This window comes from Heliangelus exortis, chromosome 19 (genome assembly GCF_036169615.1).
Source record: "Heliangelus exortis chromosome 19, bHelExo1.hap1, whole genome shotgun sequence".
NCBI classification, from domain to species: Eukaryota; Metazoa; Chordata; class Aves; order Apodiformes; family Trochilidae; genus Heliangelus; species Heliangelus exortis.
The window spans coordinates 8,289,298-8,308,729 of NC_092440.1; the positions used below are offsets into that span (position 1 = coordinate 8,289,298).

At 46.0% G+C, this 19,432-nt stretch overlaps 1 protein-coding gene across 4 annotated transcripts in view; it reads right to left on the minus strand.

Annotated features, from left to right (window-relative positions):
* Positions 1-18,962, minus strand: part of ULK1 (unc-51 like autophagy activating kinase 1) — a 93,838-nt gene extending 74,876 nt beyond the window's left edge. For 2 of the 4 annotated variants that reach the window (XM_071763033.1, XM_071763032.1), the window contains exons 1-2: positions 18,828-18,961; positions 2-152 (exon numbers count right to left, since the gene is read on the minus strand). In XM_071763033.1, the coding sequence (XP_071619134.1) occupies positions 2-91 (90 nt within the window). In that variant the 5' untranslated portion in view covers positions 92-152; positions 18,828-18,961. Of the gene's footprint in view, position 1; positions 153-351; positions 831-18,827 lie in introns of those variants that run through there. The other 2 variants (XM_071763031.1, XM_071763030.1) reach the window with 2 other exon arrangements.
* Positions 18,963-19,432: the final 470 nt, after the last annotated feature.

Sequence of the window (19,432 nt, forward strand, 5' to 3'; positions counted from 1 at the left end):
CCTCTTTGTGTCTGCCTTTGAAGACGACAGCGAAGGCTCCGTGCCCGATCAGGTCCTTTCTGCTGAACTCAAACTTTCCCACCGTCTCCATGTCGCTGCGCCGGGGGCTCCCCGGGGCCGGCGGGGAGACTGCGGCCGGGACGGCTTCAGAGCTGCAAAGGGACGAGGAGGAGGAGGATGGCGGTGATGAAGGAGTTCCCTTTAAAGAAAATTAAACCTCTCCCAATCCAAACACAACGCGGCGCGGACACACACCACCCCCTGCCCCCCCCCAGGAGCCGGGGACCCGCCGGCGGGGGAGCCTCTTTCCAGTCACCCCCGGCAGCTCAAAGCCAGGCTCCGCTCCCCCACCTCGTCCATGGGCTGCCTCTTCCTGCAGAACGGCCGGGAGCTGGTCATTGTTAGAGGCCGGGGAGAAGTTGGCTCCTCAGCAGCGGGCCTTCCCCATCTCTTCCTCAGGACAGACCGGCGCGGCTCCTCCGGCAGCCGCTTCAGGCGGGGCTCTCCATGCCGAGCCCCGGCCCTTCCCGCCTCGCAGGCGCGGCTTGGCGGCGAGTCCACCTTAAGCGCGATCCACCTTAACTCCCGGGACACCTTACGGGACCGGTCCACCTTAAACGCGAGTCCACCTTAAGGGCCGCCTGCGCCCCTCGACTCTTCGCACTCAGCTGGGCCGCGGGTCCCCCTCACGGCTCCCGCCTCACACCCGATCTTCGCCTCCCGGCCGGGCCCTCCCGCCGCCGGCTTCCAGACAAAGCCCTGCGGAGTGCGGTGCGGCTGAGACCCGAGTGCCAGCCCCGGCGGCCGCGGCGCAAGCGCGGTGCGAAGCAGTGGGGGAGGCAGGCGCGACGGCGGCAGCGGCAGCAACGGCGGCGGCCACCTGAGGCGAGGGGCCGAGTCCGCAGCACTTAAAGGCGCCGCCGGCGACCGGGCCTGAGTCAGCGGTGCGACCGCCTCGAACCCCTCCGCGCCGGCGGGAACTGCTCCTGAGGCTGGAAGCGGGGTGTTCCTGTCGGTTCTTGCCGACGGCCCACCCTGAGCCGGTGATAAATTTGTTTCCAGCAGCTAAATAAATGGGTCCGCTCGGGTGAATTTCAAAAATTCACCACAGGATGGATGCCAGGGCCCGAGTGGTACCTGAGGGGATGGAGGGGCGATAGGTGGGTCCTGTCACTCCTTCTCCTCCCGCCGCCACCCGCTTCAGCCCCGCTGCTCCTCAGGGGATGGAGCCAGGCCCCCCGCAGGCACTGGGAGGTGTGTGGGTGCCTCGCTCCTCTGAGAAATCTCTCCAGACACCCCGCTTCAGAGCTCAACGTGAAACTGTTGTGATAAAGAACATCTCCCAGCCTGAGCCTGCTGCTCAGTTCTGGCCATCCTCAGTCTCTCGCTATGCAGTGACTCACAAGTTTGGTTTTTTTTTCCCCGCTTGGCCTGGGCCATCAAGTCATCCCCTCCATTGCAGGAACCTCTCATACATTGGACCCATCCACTGTTCTGGACTGCCCAAACCAGCTCCTGCCAGTCATGGTGGGAGCCAGACCACCTGCTCGCTCTCTCTGATTTGTCTGCATCCTTATCAGAACATCATATCCCAGCTGCGGAGAAAACAATGTGCCTCCTGGGCAGCACCCCTGCTCGTACACTCTGCTCACCAGTTTGCTCTTTACACAGTTGTGTGGTATTGACCTGAGTATCGACTGCAACACCAAACACACGCTGCCCTTACAATGCCCATGGCTCTATGGATGCGTGATGGAAAGGGTGCTCAGTATTGTGACACCAAGCATCTGCAGTTATCACTGTTATCAGTGAAAATTAGCAACAAGCAGCACCTCATGGCATCATTTCTCTACATAAAAGCAGCATCTGATGCAGTGTTTGACCTGAGGTTGCCAGATAACTCTCATTCAGGTACTATTGTGCACTTAAAATTTTGGTGGAAAAGTGACAGCACAAACCAAATGCCAGTGTAGAAGTAGCAGTACCTGCCTGGTGTTACTTGCATCCTGAATTCCAGCAGTTATTTAGTGCTTGGTGGGAATTGTAAAATTGATAAGGGAATTCAATGGGGATTTGGTAACAGTGTCTGTTGAAGTAGCCTTTAAACCAAAATATGACTAGAGTACCTGTGTGATTTCAGCACAAATGAATGTAAAAAAACCCTTTAAAAAAAAAATAATAATGCTCAGCTACTTGTTTTCATTCTCACTTCTAGGCATATGTCACAATTCTATCCATATCTCCAGGAACCCATAGCATTACTGATAGTGTATGGTTAAAAGGTGGTGGTGCAGCAGGCAGAAGCCTTTGCAACATAGGTCTAGGGCATGGCATGTGATATGGATGGAATTAATAATGAATGTAAAAAAAACCCTTTAAAAAAAATACAATAATGCTCAGCTACTTGTTTTCATTCTCACTTCTAGGCATATGTCACCCACGAGGTTTACAATTTCAGGCTTTTGTCAATGGTCACAAGGGGCTAGTTCAAAATTTAACAGAGAAAACAGTAAAAATAAAAAATCAAGCTACTTGGCAGATGACAGACAAAGGAATTTATTTTACCAGTGCTCTCTCTAATGCAGAACATAACAGTTGCAAAAGGTTAAGGCAGGAAGTGAAGAAAATGTTTTGAAACATCTTAGATGATTTCTAGGCAGGCAAAATCTTGTATCCCCCTTCACTGGAAAACAGCCAAGGCACCATGGTTAGCAAGTGCACTCTTGCAAGAAGTGTGGTAAAAATCTCTAGTGACCACAGGTGCACAGCACAGACACACAGCCCTGGTGCAAAGGGAAGGAGGAAGTTGATACAAATGCTGCTCAGTTAGAGGCCAAAACATCACAGTGATAAATGTTCTTTGTTCTGTACTGCGTGTTCTTATTTGTTCCTTCATGTGCTGATTGTTGAGAAAAAAATGTTTAACTTGGTTTTGATTAAACGAGGGTTCCAAGGTAGTTTTCTGCATGCAGGGTGGTAAAGTCAGCCTCTCTCTGTTGGTACTTAATTTTTATTCTAACAGTAGGTTTGTTTTTAAGCAGACACACTGGGTAACACTTTAGTGAATAAGTGAAATTTCAAATTATCATAAGGACTGTGAAGGTACTCAGCCTTTACCAGGATCAGGAGCAAGCTGTAATTGATGCCATGTGCACACATGAGCCATAATATTTTCTTTGAATGGACAGTTTAACATTTGTAGCAGTTAAATGTCTCTCAAATCTGTCTTCCAAAAAAACAGGCTAATGAAAAGATTTCAAAACTTCAGGGATTTAAAAACTTACCCAAGGACAACTGATAAATGTAATACCACTTGACACCAGATACAGCTTTGAGATATTTGGAGTGCACTCTGCAGACACATGGTATTAGCAAAACATTTTTCATTTGGAACAAAGGCAGCTGAAAAGCTTTTTAATTAAAAAAGTAGGACTCTTCTTTTTTTTTGTTTTGTTTTGTTTTGTTTTGTTTTGTTTTTCTGGTCTGGGGTTTGCTGAATAAGTGCTTATCTCTATCAATTCTTCCCTGATGTCCAGAATTCAGGGAGAGTGTGTTTAGGCCAACATCCAACCCATGCAAATTTTGTTCTCCTCCCACAGCCTCCCATTTGCTAATGATGAAAGTACTACCACCAGCACGTATTCAGCTGTTTCCTCAGATGGAGGCATTAATCTCTGAGGGGACAGAGTATGTAGTTCAATTTACTAATGCAAAACATGAGCAGGGGAAGATCTACTGCTGTGATTTGTGATGGGTGGAGAAAAATATAAGCAAGCACCCAACTGTGGGAAACCTTTGAATACTTTCTTGAAATTGTTTTTTTAATTGAAGGCAACTTTATTCTTTATTCTTTTTATTCTTTATTTCTTTTTTTTTTTTTTTTCTTTTTTTCTTTCTAATTGACACATGAAGGGAAGCAACAGACAACTGATATCCTGTTGACTCACGTGATACTCTTTTCCAATACCATGTTTTAATCAGCAGTCTTAAATATGGCTGTTTCTACCTACTGGAATCCAAGAGTGCCTTATCCTTACCTCTGGGCTGCAGAGTTAAGATACCTGACACCACCTCTGTGCTGTGGAATTGGTTAAAGCTACAGAGGTATGAGGGAGTTATGCAAGAACAAGCAAAATCAGTATAAAGACTTAGAATAAAGATAGAATAAGGATTTCCAACTGGGGCTAAATTGATCTCATCATAGTCCAGCCTATAAAATAAGTTGCGTATGGACCTACCCAGTAGCTCAGAGTGGGACTGAAGCCCATGGAGGTACAGATACACTTGTTTTAAACAGACTTTTAAGACTTTTACCACTAACCTGGAGCAATGTAGACTTCATTTTGGACTGTAAAGCCTACCTTGGAAGCTGGGTGGATACTACAGAGAGCTGGTGCATACTCAGCTGCTTACTATGAGTACATTGCTGTAGGTACCAGAGCTGCTGTGAACACTTAGATGAGACCTCAGAGCAAGACTACATCTGGGACAAGTGACATTTTCCATTTGCTCCTGTATAGCAAAAACCTGCATTCACATGTCCCAGAGAAACTGTGGCAGATGCATGACATGTTTCTTGTTGCTGTTCTAAACAGTTTTGGCCACCACAAGCATCCTCTGTGGGTCAGACAGCTGTCTTTTCCCAAGATTGTCATGTTTTTGTTTTTCTAAGTTCAGTGACTCCATCCCAGTGTTCCCAACACTGTCCCATGAGACCAGAAGCCTCAGAGTGGCCACCCATGAAGCAGAATCACTTATCTGGAACACATGGGGAAATCCTTGGCCGGATACTATTGCAAAGAGTGAGTTCTTTCCCTTGATTTGTATCTCTATTTTGAAATCAAAGTTCTGCTCAACAGAGAGGGAATCTCCAAGGCCCTCCTGTGCAATCCTGTTGTTACACCCGTTGCCTCATAGACAGAGGCACTAAGTGCCAGGGAAACAAATCAGTGTTTCTGGAGGAAGGGAAATGCCTCACTGTGAGGCTTGGGGACATGAGCAAGACATGACTGAACAAGTAGCTGCACATGGAGTTGTGCATGAATTCTAATTGGCCACATTTCTTTGTGTGAAATGAAAGCTTCAGCCCGAAGATGAGCTCAAACATGAGCTGTAGCACAGTCGTAGGTAGTGCTGTTGCTGGGTAATTTATTTTCCCTGCAGAAACAGACACTTGAAGCTTAATCTGGTTACTTCATAGCTGAAAAAGATGGGCAGAGAAGCACGAGAGGAAAGATCAAGTATGGCTTAAGATTCATGGGGTTTCAAAATCTGATTCACATTCAGACATGTTAAGACAGCTACGTATCCGCTTTCTTTCCACAAACATCCTAAGAGCTCAGCATAATCACCAGTATCTGGGCAAAGCCAACACTAACCTGAATGCTGGAATTTTTGCCAGCTCCATCAGGAAGGAGTGAAGGAACTGAATACACAGTTCTTGGCTGAACAATCAGTTTGGGGGAAGAAATATGTGGAAAGTCCACAAATATCCGTAAACTGTAAAAGTAAATATTAGCCTAGCATTAATGGAAAAGGTGGCCAGCTGCAAGCTGAATTCAATGGAAAATTTAAATTGTGGCTTTCAATTGCACCCATTTCAGCTGTCTGTTGGTAGGTTAGGTTCTGGCTCACTTACAGCAAAGGTAAGACTCAAACTACAGTAGCATTGCACCAAAGTCACACCAGGATAAGTGGGTTTTGAACACAGCCACATCATGTTGCATTCCTGGAGAGGCTGAATGAGTAGATTCATTTGGAGCACTGAAAACATCTTTAAATTTACAGCAGCAGTGTAAGATATGTTAAGAGTATTTGTTCATACCTCACTGGGGACCTGCAGACACAGCACTCCAACTCAAGATGCTTTCATCTTAGAAAGGGAGTGATCCTCTCCTCATGACATCAGCTCCAGACCAGGGAAACTGGAGACACCCAGTTAAGTGACAGCATTTACAGTCTGCTCCCTACCTTGCAGAGTCAGCTACTCCCTCAGTTGCATGCACAGCTGAATCCAAGACATTTTAGGGATGTCTGAACGTGGGATAACACAGCTGGAGAGACTGGATGTTAGAACTATCAGAGAAGTGAGGTTATTCAAATACCAGTTACAGGAGCAGTACTGCACCTCCCCTCACCCACGGGAGAAGAAGAATGGCTTTCCCTCACTTCCATAGCCCTGTCATATTATGTTCTGGATTTATTTGCACTGTGGGCCCCTTTATTGATTAATACTGTTGAGAGATTTAACTGGCCACTCAATTAATGCTGGCAGGCAAGGTCTGAGATGTTTTATTACCCCCTCCCCACACATACACACCAGCTCACTGAAGAGATTTTATGAATTATTGAAGGTGGAGTCTTAATGGACTCAGCAAGGTGCTCTGGCAAGAGGCTTCCTAGGTTCCCCTTGCATTTTAATATCAGATGCATTTCAGTGACTGGCAGAGGACTCTGGGCATTAAGGGCTGTACTCAGTGTTCAGATGTGTCAGTGCTCAAATCAAGGACCGTTACCTACCCTGCCTGTCAAACAGCTGATTATATTAAAATGAGGTTTGCCAATAAATAAGAGACAATCTGCAAATCCTCCACCCAAAGCAGTCTGTTTTCAGGCTAATTGGGAGCTATTTCTTGCCAGAACACTGCTTGTTCCTAAATCAGCAGGTGGTATCATGCAGTTCCTTGCAAGATGACATCTCTGTCCTGGATAAGAACAGACACATGCTCATCAGCCCTCAGCTTGCCTCCCCATCCACACACACACTTTGGTTCATGCCATCTGTAGAGCTTCTCCTGTCAATCCTGGTGAAGCCAAATTTTGTTGGGAAGAGATACAGACTTCACTTTAAGCTGCACCGTGGTCCTCTGGGACCCCCTCCAATGCCCACTCGAATCAACAGCATCCTCTGCAGCAATTCCAATGGTTTGGTGACCCTTGCTTGGTGACCTCTGTGTTAAAAATAACTGCTCACCTCATGGTAGGAGGAGGAGGAGGAGTGTCATGTCCCTTATCTTTCATGTCTATGGAGTCATATATTTAGAGGACCTGAAGGAGGTTGCTCAGCCTTCAGCCTGGCAGTGCCCATGTGGGGTGGGGACATGATTCACCCAGGGGAAACCCAGAAGTTTAAGGATCATCTCCTCCTGCTCCAGAAGAGAGCTGATAACCATGGTCAGAAAGAACCTCTTAGCTCAAATAACTCTTTCCAAAGCAGTCCAGGTGGAGTCACATTTATCACCTCAGGTGTCTTTGACCTTCCCCAAACCAGCCTGAAGACAAAAATCACCTATGAAAACGAAAATATTAGAAGCCAGCAGTGACTTCCCAGAGCAGCCTGAATCGAACCTGTTATGAATCAGAGCCTTGTTGTTTTTCCTGCTCCAAACCCTGCCCAGCTCAGAGCAGGTTTCACACCCTTTCCCTGCTGGGTTATGGCAAAGAGCCACAGAAGTGTGCAGGCTCATAGAAACAAATCACTTCTTCCTCTCCACTGTTGACCTGGGAAGTCCAAGACCTGCAATGGCTTGAAAATAAGATTCTCTGAAATTTTCTTTGCAGATGGGCTCTTTCTGGGGTTTGGGGCATCATTTGGGAGGTGGGGCACAACCAGGAGCACTGAGCCTGGGACCATCTCACTGGAGATGGCTGCCTGCTTCCAGCTTTGCCTTGGGAGGAGACTGTTCATAAAACCTTTCTCCTTTGACTAACTGGCTTGGAGGTGTCTGTGTTTTCAAGTAGACCAGCAGCATATACAATTTCAAGTAGGAATTCTTTCAACCAAGGCCTTACTCATCCCATGTTAAAGCCAGGGCAGAAATTATAGTTTCCATTATTTACAGACATGTGTAAATAACAGCTGCAACAGTGAGAGATGTCCACGGGAGAAAGGAGAAGGCATGATGAGTTTCAGCAGCAAGGAAGAAGCTCTCTTCCTCCCCCAGATGGTTCAGGAGAGGAGCAGAATGCCTGGGAAGCAGAGCACAGTCCTGGGACAGCTTGGGCAAACATCTGGCAGGAACAACACAGGCAAGGTCAAACTGTGGCCTTGGATGAGCAAGCAACATTGCATCCAGCTCTCTCCCCCTTCCTGTGATGTTCCTTCAGTGTTCTGGTTTTGGGCAGAGGCTGAATTTCCCTCCCTAAAAGCCCAGGATGAGCAGTTACTCCTAACTCAGGCCTTGGAAGTTATCATCCTCCTCCCATTCCTAGATAGGAAGAAGGGGGGAAAAAAAGCTCTCTCTGTTATCAGCCAGCTTTTTCAACTGACAAGGACAGGCTGTCTCCCCAAAATATCAAATTGGGCACAGATGCACCCTGCAGTGAGTCTGAACTTTGCTGCTTGAAACAGGGAGCAGCTGGGATCTGTCCCTGCGTTGCAACACTCCAAAGCAATGATACCTCATCCTTGCACATTTCTAGGAAACCAGAGGGACAATTCTCCAGCACAGAAGCCTGAAGCAGCAAATGACAGGGAGGAAAAGTTTCCACTGGAAACTTCCAGAGAAGTTTTTAAGTTTTTAGTGCATTTGAACTAATTTTTTGTAACAAAAACAAACAAAAAAACCCCCAAGCCCCCCCAAAAAGCAAAGCAAAACCAAATGAAGATGTAGTTTCTCAATCCAATAATTTCTTTGATTTGGGGAGCAAATGTGATGCAGTGATTGTTACAGCCAATTAAAGATCAGAAATGTACCCTTCTCTGCATTTGCCTTTTGTCAAATGCAACATGGTAAAGGCTCAAATAAAAACACACACCTGATTGAAAGCAAGAGGAAAAAGTCTGACCTTATTTAGGGATTCTCTGTCCATAGAGAGATCCCTAGGGTGAGGTAAAAGCTTCAAGGGCTGTTCTGAAATATGCCAGGTTTATCCTCATGTTTCCCAGGAAAGGATTTTGGTTTTATTGACACTATATAATGTTGCAGGATGCACTTATACATCCAGGCACTGAGAAGACATCCGACCTGGCACTATCAGACAGCAAGATCATCCAGAAGAAGAGAGGGCTGTGGAGCTTTCTCATGACTCATGAAATTGTAGTCAAATATTGCATGACTCATGGATTAACCTAGCAAAACCCAGGGGGAAAACAAGCTATTGCCTTGCTGGTTGACAAGAGCTTTTTAAAATTAACATGGCATAACAAGCAGGATGCCAATGTGCTCTTTCTGACTCTTGAGAAATTCATAGGAAGAGTTTCATCCACTCACTTATTACCAAAAGTCCTAGCTGAGGTTATGTAATTAGGATGGGACACTTTTTTTGCAGCTTCAAGGCTTGAATATCATCATTAATATAATCCAGTGACAGAAAACATGGCCCCATGTGACAAGCTACTGACACCAGCTTGTATTTAAATGCAGCTCCTTTCATTTCACTGCAAGTAAACAGAATTTATCAGCCAAACACATAGAAACCAGAATGTGGCCTTAAATGAATCACCTGATAAAATACAGTAAACAAAGCTATTTCTGCCTAAATATTATATACATTTTTAACCCTGTATCATGAATAGTCTGACCCCATGGGCAGGGCATGGAATGGGAGTCTGAACCCACATTTAAGGAGCCCTGTGTGCTCTCTGCTTTGCAGTGAATTTCCTGGGAAGCTCAGGGCACCTCTGCAACTACAAAAAGATAACGATGCTGGCAAATGAAAATAGACCAACTTCTCTAATCCCTCCAGGTCTTTTTCTCCCTGTAAAGTAGGGTGAGTGGAATTGCAAAAAGAGGAGAGGATGAAATCCCTTAAGCACTGTGGGGAGTGGTGATCAGTTGCAGTAGCAGAGGCCACAGAAAGGCCTGGGGTGCTGCTGGCTGAACAGGTATGAGTTCCAGAGAAGAACAAAGAGGTTGGCAGTGTGTGCACTGGGGAATTCAAAAGGGATAGAAAGCCCCCTATTATTTTAGTTTGGCACTTATTGTCTGCCTGACCCATAACATCTCAGATCCTAATGGCTTGTTCAAATTCTCTAGTATAGATATAATAGTCTAGGGAGCAATACAATGCATTTTACATTTAAATCATCACAGTCAGTTTGGTTTAAATAATTTATATTGTATCATTCCAACAATACTGATTACAAGTTAAGAGAGGTTCTCCTTCAGAAGCAATATGTGATGAATAAAGAGGAAAAATAGACCGGAGAATAGAGTTTAAATGGCACGTAGGGGAACACTGGGACTATTTGTTTTAAGAGAACTTATCTTTTGATGACATTATCCTGTAGTTTATAAAACTAGGATTTTCTTGCCATAAATTGTCATCAGATCTCAGAGTTTATATTGGGAATCAGATCTTTCTGTCAATATTCTTAATCTTTTAACCAACATAATATCTTTTGTGGAAAATTCCAAGCACTTCATAGTCCTCAGGTCTTATGCTTTAGGACTATACTCAACCCTTCCCAACTCAATATCACATTCTGACAGCAGCCTCAAGCCAGATAAAACAATTCCTATCATGTTGACTTGTGCCAGCAGAGGCTCTAATGCCAGGCAACATGGTTAGGAGGAGAATCAGCTTGAGAGACATTTAACTACTGTGGCATCAGTCTAATGTGTCACAGGACACCAAATTAAGGCCATGATAAAAAAGAATCTCTGATACCTGAGTGGGTACACACTGTTGTGTAAGGCACAGAAGGGCTGTCCCTGTGACTCTGGCACAGAAAAAACACAGGTAGGGAGAATTAGCCATAGCAAGATGCACACTCATTCTCTCATGTGTGCATATTCATTCTGCTCATGACATGTGAGTGAGAGCTGGGAGGATTATATCTTGAGAATGGGAGTTTTAGGGTTTTTTTTGTAGTGGGCTTCAGAGGAAGGGTGCCCCGTACCTAAGCAGCACTTAAAGAAATATATATAAAAACATCCCAGAGGCAAAATGCAAACATCATCAGGCACTGGGTGCCAGCACTGTCACTGAGGATAAGAGTTGCCACCCACAAACACACCCATGTCAAACCAAACTGCCTAATTTGATCACAGAAGTTCTGTGTGGTTGGGTTTGGTTGGAAAGACCAGGGACAAACAGGCCCTGGAGCAAATGATAGCATTTTAACAACATGAGTGTACCCTTATCTGAATCATAGCACATCTGCTGTGACACAATGAATCAAGTGTCCTCCTTATAATTGCTTTGCCAGCTCCCTGATGATCCAGAGGAGCCACACGCTGGCTGCATCACATGAGAAATGTCCTGTGTGCCCTGCTTATCAGCTCAGCATCTGCCAGGTAACAGCATCACCACGCAGGGCAAGAGCAGGGATTTATTTAGCATTCCTACTGAATAGCACCCCACATTCTGGATTTAGGTTGGCCATTAGTGGCTTTTCTTCAGCAAATCTCTTGCCAGCTCCCCAGCATTTCAGAACAGATTTGCCAATATTAGGCAGTGCCTCCTGGCTGGGGTGACAGAAGTTGCAAGTGGGAATGCAGAACCACTGGGAAGCTGGACTACAAGGCTGCCAGAATACCTTATAGCCTGTCTGATTACTTCTGGCAAGGAAGAAGAGGTGAAAGATTTCAGGAGAACATAAATAATGAAGATGTTCCAGCTTCACAATGTGCAATGATTAAAGGCAGCATTAAGTCTATTCTGCAACTACACAAAATAAGAAGAAATGCAGTTTGTACATTGCTGGCTTACGTAACAGCTCTTTTTTTTTTTTTTTTTTTTTTTCCTGCCCCTCTTTTCCAAGGGAAAAAGGCCTCTCTACTGTTTACCTAACTTCATTAAAGTGAAGTTACCACCTTTCTTACCAGGAGGCTCATTGTAACAGCTCTGCTCTGTATGTGTGTTTTCCAGGAAGTTTTCAACGATACTCCTTGTGCTTATTGCAAGAACTCTTATCAATCAACTGCTTTTAAATAGGCAATGAAGCACACATAGCCACTTGTTTTAAACCTGCATTTCATTTATCTTGGAAAAGGAAATTTGTTTAGCAAAGTTATCTCCTTTTACCCTTGTGTCTTTGACCTTTCCCCACTGCCAGTGCTCCAGACCCAAGGGCAATAATAGATGCAGCCCTCTGCTATCCACTTGTCAAAGGTGTCAGTCAGCAAATGTTAGGGTCAGGCTATGCTAATAAATCGAATTTAAGCATTTCTAGTGGGGATAATGTATTGTCTACCCACCTTCTACTCTCTGCCTAGAATAGATATATTTTAATGCATTTATTCCATCCTGAATAACTGTGACTGTCAAGTGTCAGGCTGAGCTTAGAGGTAAAACAGGGCAGAGTACTTAGAGAAGCAGGCTACTGGGAGATTCCTCAGCTCTTACATGATCTCAGAAGTGACCTAAGTAAGGAAGCAGTTTAAAGAGCCTGCCAAAATGGATCATTTTTGGAAATACAGACAGCAGCTGAAGCAGGCTCTGACAGCACTTCTTGTCTCTGTTGCAAACAATGAACAGGACAAAAGAAGCAAAAAAACCTTCAGCTCTGACATGAAGTTTTTTTCTGAAGCATTGCAATCTTTTGATAGTTTTTTTAGTTCCCTAAAGTAGAGAAGATTTAACTGCATGTTATAATATTAGGGGAGTACTGCCTGCTGTGTAAAATGAAACACTAGGGATGTCTTCCAAAGCAGAGCACAAAGAGAAGGTAATTATAGACAGTATTTAAGCCTGAAGAGTCAGTTCTTTAAGTTTCAGGGCTAATGAATTCCTGATAAGAAATTTCTGAGCCAGAGAACTCAAGGTGGGACTAATGGAAAATACTAAATTAACTTAAGAAGGCAATCAAAGTTTGTCATGGAGAGGTAGTTATCCAATCCAGAGTGATGCTAGGAAAGGCTGAGAGCACTGTGACTTTCTGGGTCACAGGCATGACACAAGATCCAAAGTAATGCAAAGAAAGAGGCCAAGGAGGGTGGGAAAAAAAAAAAAATTCACAAAGAGGTCATGGAGGTGCCATCCAGTTAGAAATCAATCCTTGCCACAGATTACAGAATTTTTTGCAAGAACTGACAAAAACTGCTTGCATATCCTACCAAAAACGCCCCAGTGACATTCCCAGGTCATTTTACAGTCCAAGTGCTACCAGCACATCATTCCTATCCCTCTGAACTGAGCCAGGAGGAGCATAAATGCCACCCCAGGGCAGAAACCTCTGCCATCCCTTCCCATCCTGCATATTCCAGCTCCACAACCACCACCTCAAGTTTCATAGAGCCAAGCAGACCCTGCAAGAGGGAACAGTGTGGGATTCCTTAGGCTTACACCAAATCAGCTCATTTTCTGAGCTAGTTCATACTTGGGGCTGTTTCACCATCCTGTTTCCTTGGTTAACAAAGTGATGAATCACAGCAGCTTCCTAGATACCAAGAAGTAGAGCTCTGAAGTTCATTAATTTGTTAGCAAACACCTTTGTCTCCTTGATCAGCTCAGCCAAAAGAAAAGTGTTGCAGTCCCAGAGAAACCTGAGGCCTTCACATGGCTTTGAGCTTGGGATTTTCCTAAGGATTTTCCAAAGAAGTACAGCTCTGAAATATTTGTGTGCAAAACAACAGTTTGCATCCCAGGCACTAGGACAGAAATCAATATCAGAGCTCCAGAGTTCACAGTGAAATTCTCTTGTGTGGGAAACTCCATGCAGACTTCCTATCAGACAGAGGGAAAGTATGATTTTTTTTTTTTCAATTTTCCAATTTTTTTTAAAGGCCATAATTTCAATCACCCCCTGTCATTTCATCCCCGAAGTTAACACCCGACTGTTCATTGGGTGAGGATTTTGGTGAGGATCTGAACCTGTGTGGTGGAAACCCTGAGCTCAGCATCAAAAGGCTCTGCTGAAGTTTTCATTTTTCGCCTGGATGGAAAGAGAAACAACCCAATGCAAATATTTGAATTTCTCTTTGTTCCTGGCAGGGCTCTCAGAGCATACACACGAGCAGATTGCACTTGTTTTTGCTGGGATGGGAGAAGCAATAGAGACAGAGCTGGGGATGAGCTGAATCCAACACACAGGAGAGGCAGAGGCTGTGCCCAGGGCTGTGCCCACGTGTGCAGGGCTGGAGCACCAGCATGGGCAGTTTTATCAGGGCAGGGTGAGTTGGTTCCTGGAGCTTTATCAGACTGTAGGATCAAGGGTAGTTGTTGAACATGAAGAGCAGCACAGGGCAGATATTCCAGTGGGTAAATCCTCTGCCTGTGAGGGTATGAACAGAACTGAACCACCCACCAAAAGACTCCAGAGATGAGCAAAAATCCAAGTGGTCCAACCTGGACCTTCCTGGTCACATCCCACTTGACCAAAGAGCAGAGCATTAATCAGCCAAGCAGAACCATTCAAAATAATGGCATTTTCCTGTCCTTATTTCAGAGCAAGGGCAGGACCACTGGAAGCTGTGACCCCAGCTGCATGACCACACAGTGTTTTCCCCACCCCTCCATTTCTTACATCTGTCCCTGCACTGCTGTTGGGGGGTTAGTTTGTCTCTCCAAGTAGTTTTACAAGTTTACAGTGTGCCTGCCTTGTGTTTAGTGCAGTGGAAACTCATTTCCCCCCCAGTCTTCAAAAAGCAGAGGAGCAGCAAGTTGGGGGCCTCCACCAGCTGTGAACCAAGAGGCCAGGAGCAGACCTGGGTTCCCAAGTGCAATTTAAACTCTCTGTGGAGAAAACAAGCAGCTGATAGGTCTGATTCCCTGGCTCACAGCCCAGGGGAAGCTTAAGATCACTGAGCTAAGGGCTCAGAAGAAAGGCCACCAGACAGACATCAGTGATCAGTGACCTGCACTTGCTCAGGGGACAAGGAGCACCAGTGAAGGTACCAACTCCCCAGCTGGCTGCTGCTCCACTTTCCCTCCTGGTTTTGGATTTCACCAGCAATCACATGCTGATCTGGAGAGGAGAATATGAACCCTTAGTGACCTAACTTGCAGTCAACATATAAGGCATGATCAGTTATCTTCTAATATTTTTTATGCTGCTCACCCTACCCTGATTCAGCATGGTTTGCTAACTACTGCAATTTAGACTTTCATTCTGACACTACAAAAAAAAAGGAAAGCAAACCTGCCCTGCACTGATGGCTTCAGGAGGAAAGAATGGAAGGTGAATGTGCAAGAGCAACATTATCTTTGCTTCTCTGGCTGTAAAGATGAGCTTAACCAGACACAGCAGCTCACAGACTGGTCTTCTACTGCACCTCAGCTGCTTCTGCAACTCTTGGAACAGCAACCCAAAATATCAGCCTTCAGAAGTTTGGTGGTATGATGGATATTCACTGAGAGGCAGTTGAATTATTTCTTAGCATTTGGCAGAGCTCTTCACATCCATCTCTGCCAGCATGCTTCTGAAGCTGGGTTCAAGTGAGGTGAGAGCCCTGACACCAGGCAGAGAACAATACTGCACTTTCCCTCTGCTATCTGCAGCACCGTTCTCTCCCAGCAGCTCCTCTGGGCACACCTCCCCAGTCCAACCCAGTCCAAACAAAGCTGGAGATAGCTTGTACATAAACAGGTGAGTTACAAGGCCAGGCAGGCATTCCAGTGGCTTTGCCTTTTGGTGGAGTCTGTGGACAGGCTTTGGTTTGCTCACCCTTAATGACACAGACAAGCAAGTGGGAAGAAGAGGCAAATTAAAGCTCAACACTTTAATTGTGCTTGCGAGGCTCTGGGGAGCATTAATGCAATTCCTAATGCTTTGGGAACACAGCAGAGAGTGAGGTTTCTCAGGAGCCAGTAAAGCAGCCCCTTCAGATATTTGTCCAGCTCATTTTGCTTGGCAGCCTCCAACTGGGACCCAAAGAGGCAGAAATTACTCAAGGATCAACATCTCCAGGCAAGCACTTGCCAAGTCAGCCCATATCAGTCTCCAGATACTCACAAAAGGAGAGACATTATCCTTGGATGGCTTTGCCCAGGATCTGTAGGGGTGCCAGCTAACACAGCCACAGTCATCTCATCCTGCCCACACCAAAGGGACTGGAGGGACTGGGCAGGCTGGGCAAAGCACAGAGCCTTGGACTCACAGTTAAGTGGGAGGGAGAGGAGCCTGCTCTGGCTTCCCAGCAGGATGGACAACAGGAAATAAACAGATTGTCTTTGGCAGTGTGGAAATAGAGCATTTCACTTTGCTGATGAGAAACTGCTGATGCCAGGGGAAGATCAAGAGAACAGAAGCACTGGGGCCACCCCCCCCTTTCCAGCAACAAACAGAACAACACAAATTGCAGTGCAGATGACCACAGCTCTGTTGAGGGATGAGCCATTCTTCAGAGCTGCCATGACAGCACGCAGAGCAAAGTTCTTCCATTACATCACTGCTACCTTGCTTAACCCAAGGGTTAAGAATAACAACCAGGCTTCACTGCCTCACATTGCCAGAAAAAAACCCAAACCTATTTTGAGGCAGGTTTCCTAGGGCAGCCATGAGCTTGCACCCCTGGCAGGCTCACAGAGGGAAGAGCTTTGAGAGGTAGGGCCCATCAATACCCCCAGAGGAGATGGAGGCTAGCAGGGACATGACTTCATTCCTATGAATGCAAAAAGTGCCAAGTGTCTGGCATGTGCTTTGCAGAACAGGATTAGCGTGGACCTTGCAAAGCTTTACTCGTCCCAGCACGGCTTTTGCTCAGGGGGTTTCTGATCTCATTTGTTTATCCTGGTTGTACATAATCATGAAAGCTTCCCAGAGCCAACAGAGATGAAGGAAGTGCATTCCTGATGAGCTGCACCCTCCCAAATCAGCTCCCTCTCTTTCAGGGGAAGACTCAGCAGGCATTGTGTTTCTTATGAGCCTACAATAGAACCCACGTCTTGTTTCTGGACAAGCTGCACTCATATGACAAGGACACCTCAGAGTGCTCCTCTCACCTCCCTCATCCCAGAAGGAAGGGTATGATGGAGATTGGGCTTGGGAGCACCGTGCAACCTCTTGCAGAGTACGAGAAATGCTCTTTTTTCCTTGGGAATTCAAACATCTGCACCACCGTGACACACATGGGTGTGTGACTCTAATGGGTGCAAGTCACCTGTGGTACAGAGGTACAAGGTGCTCACCAAGCACATGTACCTGCAGAGCTTCAGGAGCTTCTTTCCTACGACCATCAGCTCAAGCCTGACCTGTGAATTTTTGCAATGGGGAGAGAGAACTCCACCGAAGCAGATGAAGAAAAAGGGTCAATGAACATAGTGGCAGAGAAGGGAAAGGCTGAAACAAATAATAGATACAAAACACTGAGCCCTTTGCTTCTGCATGCTCAGAAAATTGGAGCAGTTAAGAGTCCAGATTGAGCATTAATGATGACACTTCAGATAAGTTCAACCACAGTGATGCAATGAGGCAGGGAGTTACCACCACTTACATGGAAACTCCTACCCATGAACTTTGCTCTAAGGCAGGAATGTGGCTTCAGCCAACCAGCCCTCCCTGGCCACAGTTCCTCCATTACCTGGCAACTTCAGAAACAAGCAAACCCATCCCATGGTGCTGCTGCTTTCTGCAGTGTGCAACTGGCATCCAAATAAACATGGAGTAGCATGACAAGTCCCTTGGTAGGGATTTGCAGGATGTGGGATGACTGTGATCTTTAAGAGAGCTGATGATGGAAAATTGCTACATGAAGACCACCCAACACCATCATTTTTTTGTTCCCCGGGTAAAAACAGCTTCAGATCTAGAAAAACATTGATTTCTCTGGCTGGGAAGAAGGAAACATTGTCACCAAGTTGCCCTGTAACCATCAAGTTGCCTGTCCTACTCCACATGAAGAACTCACCAGGGACCCTCCTGGCTTAGCTGCTTCTGCAGTACATCTGGAGTGGGAAGGAAAATAGGGCACTTCCACCCTCTGAAATTTAGTGGAGTGGCCTTGTAAACAAACAGGTTTCTACAGTCCCCCCAAAGCCCTCTTATTCTGAGAGAGAAGAAGAGACCAAGTGTCTGATCCAGAGTGAGACTTCCTCTTGCTCCCAGCATTTCCAGATGCACAACACATTGGCTTGGTTTAGCTTGTCAGATATAGGGCAGGAAGGCCTCACCCCACAATGTGCATTTCCTCAACCCCAACCCAAAAACTAGTCGCCACAATCCAAGCAGCACAACCCGTAAGTATTGACAGAGTTCCTTGCAAAGCTTGTGAAGTCTTGTCCTCACCACAACAAAGTGGTCCCAACTTCAATGCAGCTCTTCTGCCAAGCTCTTGCTAAAAGCTGCTCAGAGCAGATTGATCATTGTCCCAGTGAAAGCCAGGGCTGGGTCTCATTTTATTCAATTGCTTTGGATGTGCAATCAAGCTCAAAGTCTTTAAAAAACAAAAAAACCCCAAACCAAAACAGAAAAACAACCCCAAGCCCCTGAACACTTCCATACCATAGAGGAACAAGCCCACCAGAACTGGCAACCTAGTGCTGAGTTAGGGTTTCACTGCTGACAGAATCATAAATCCCAGAGGGTTGGGATTTGTTTTTGTTGTTGTTGTTTTGTTTTGTTTTGTTTTTTTTAAAACCAGGGACCAGAAATTTGAGTGGAGGACAGGGAGCTGCTCTGGCAGCTCTTGTAGTAATTTCATTTGTACCACGAGGTCAGCAATCACTTGTACTGCAGAAAATCCCGAGTCAGCCCCTCTGCTTCCCCATTTACAGCCCTAACACATGCTTCCAGAAATACTCCACATACTATCCCACTTTAATACTCCCTCCTATTCTTAGCTCAGGCTGGGCTTCTTATAGACTGCTACTCAGCTATGTACCCCCTATTTTTGGCTGTCCTATAGCCTTCCCCTGGCCTGTTCCTGCCCCACAGGGCCAGCCAACTCCCCCTGCCCAGGAATAACAGAGAAAAGTAGGTGAGTGATCCACAATACCAAGCTTACCAGGAACTGCCAGGGCATGGAGAGTCAGGACAAGCCCCCTTCCCCTGGAGAGAACATCCTTTGGGCTTGCTTCTGCTCCTTAAAGCTGCATCAGGCTCAGCCCCAGCTTGTACCCCGTGCTCCCCTGGCACAGCAGATGGAAAAAAAGCAAAGACAGCAAGGCCAGAGGCAGCTCTGGTATTTGTCCTCTCCCAAACTGCCACGTGGAGAAGCAAAAGAAGAGCTCCAGCCCTAGGAGCTCCAGCAAGGCAGGAAGGTCCTGGAGCACTTGCTGACATAGGGCATAGCACCTTCACCCAAGTTATGGGGCTTATCTCCCCTACCTGCTCTGCTGTGCAAGGGGATTTTCTGATTTAATGTGGGGGATGAGGAGAGAAATGTCATTCTCAGCAAAAACAGAAAGTCCCATTTTAGAAAGGTCTTTTGTGGTAAGGGCTGAATGTCTTTCCCTCAGCTGCTCAGAGGCTATGGGAGGCAGAAACGTTTTGTAGCCCACACACCTGTCTTTTGATTTGAATCAGCAAGTAAAGATGAGTCTCTTCTCAATGTCTTTATTGTGTTTCTCAAGCTCTTAAATCCTTGTCTTGTCTCTGATTACTTCTTAT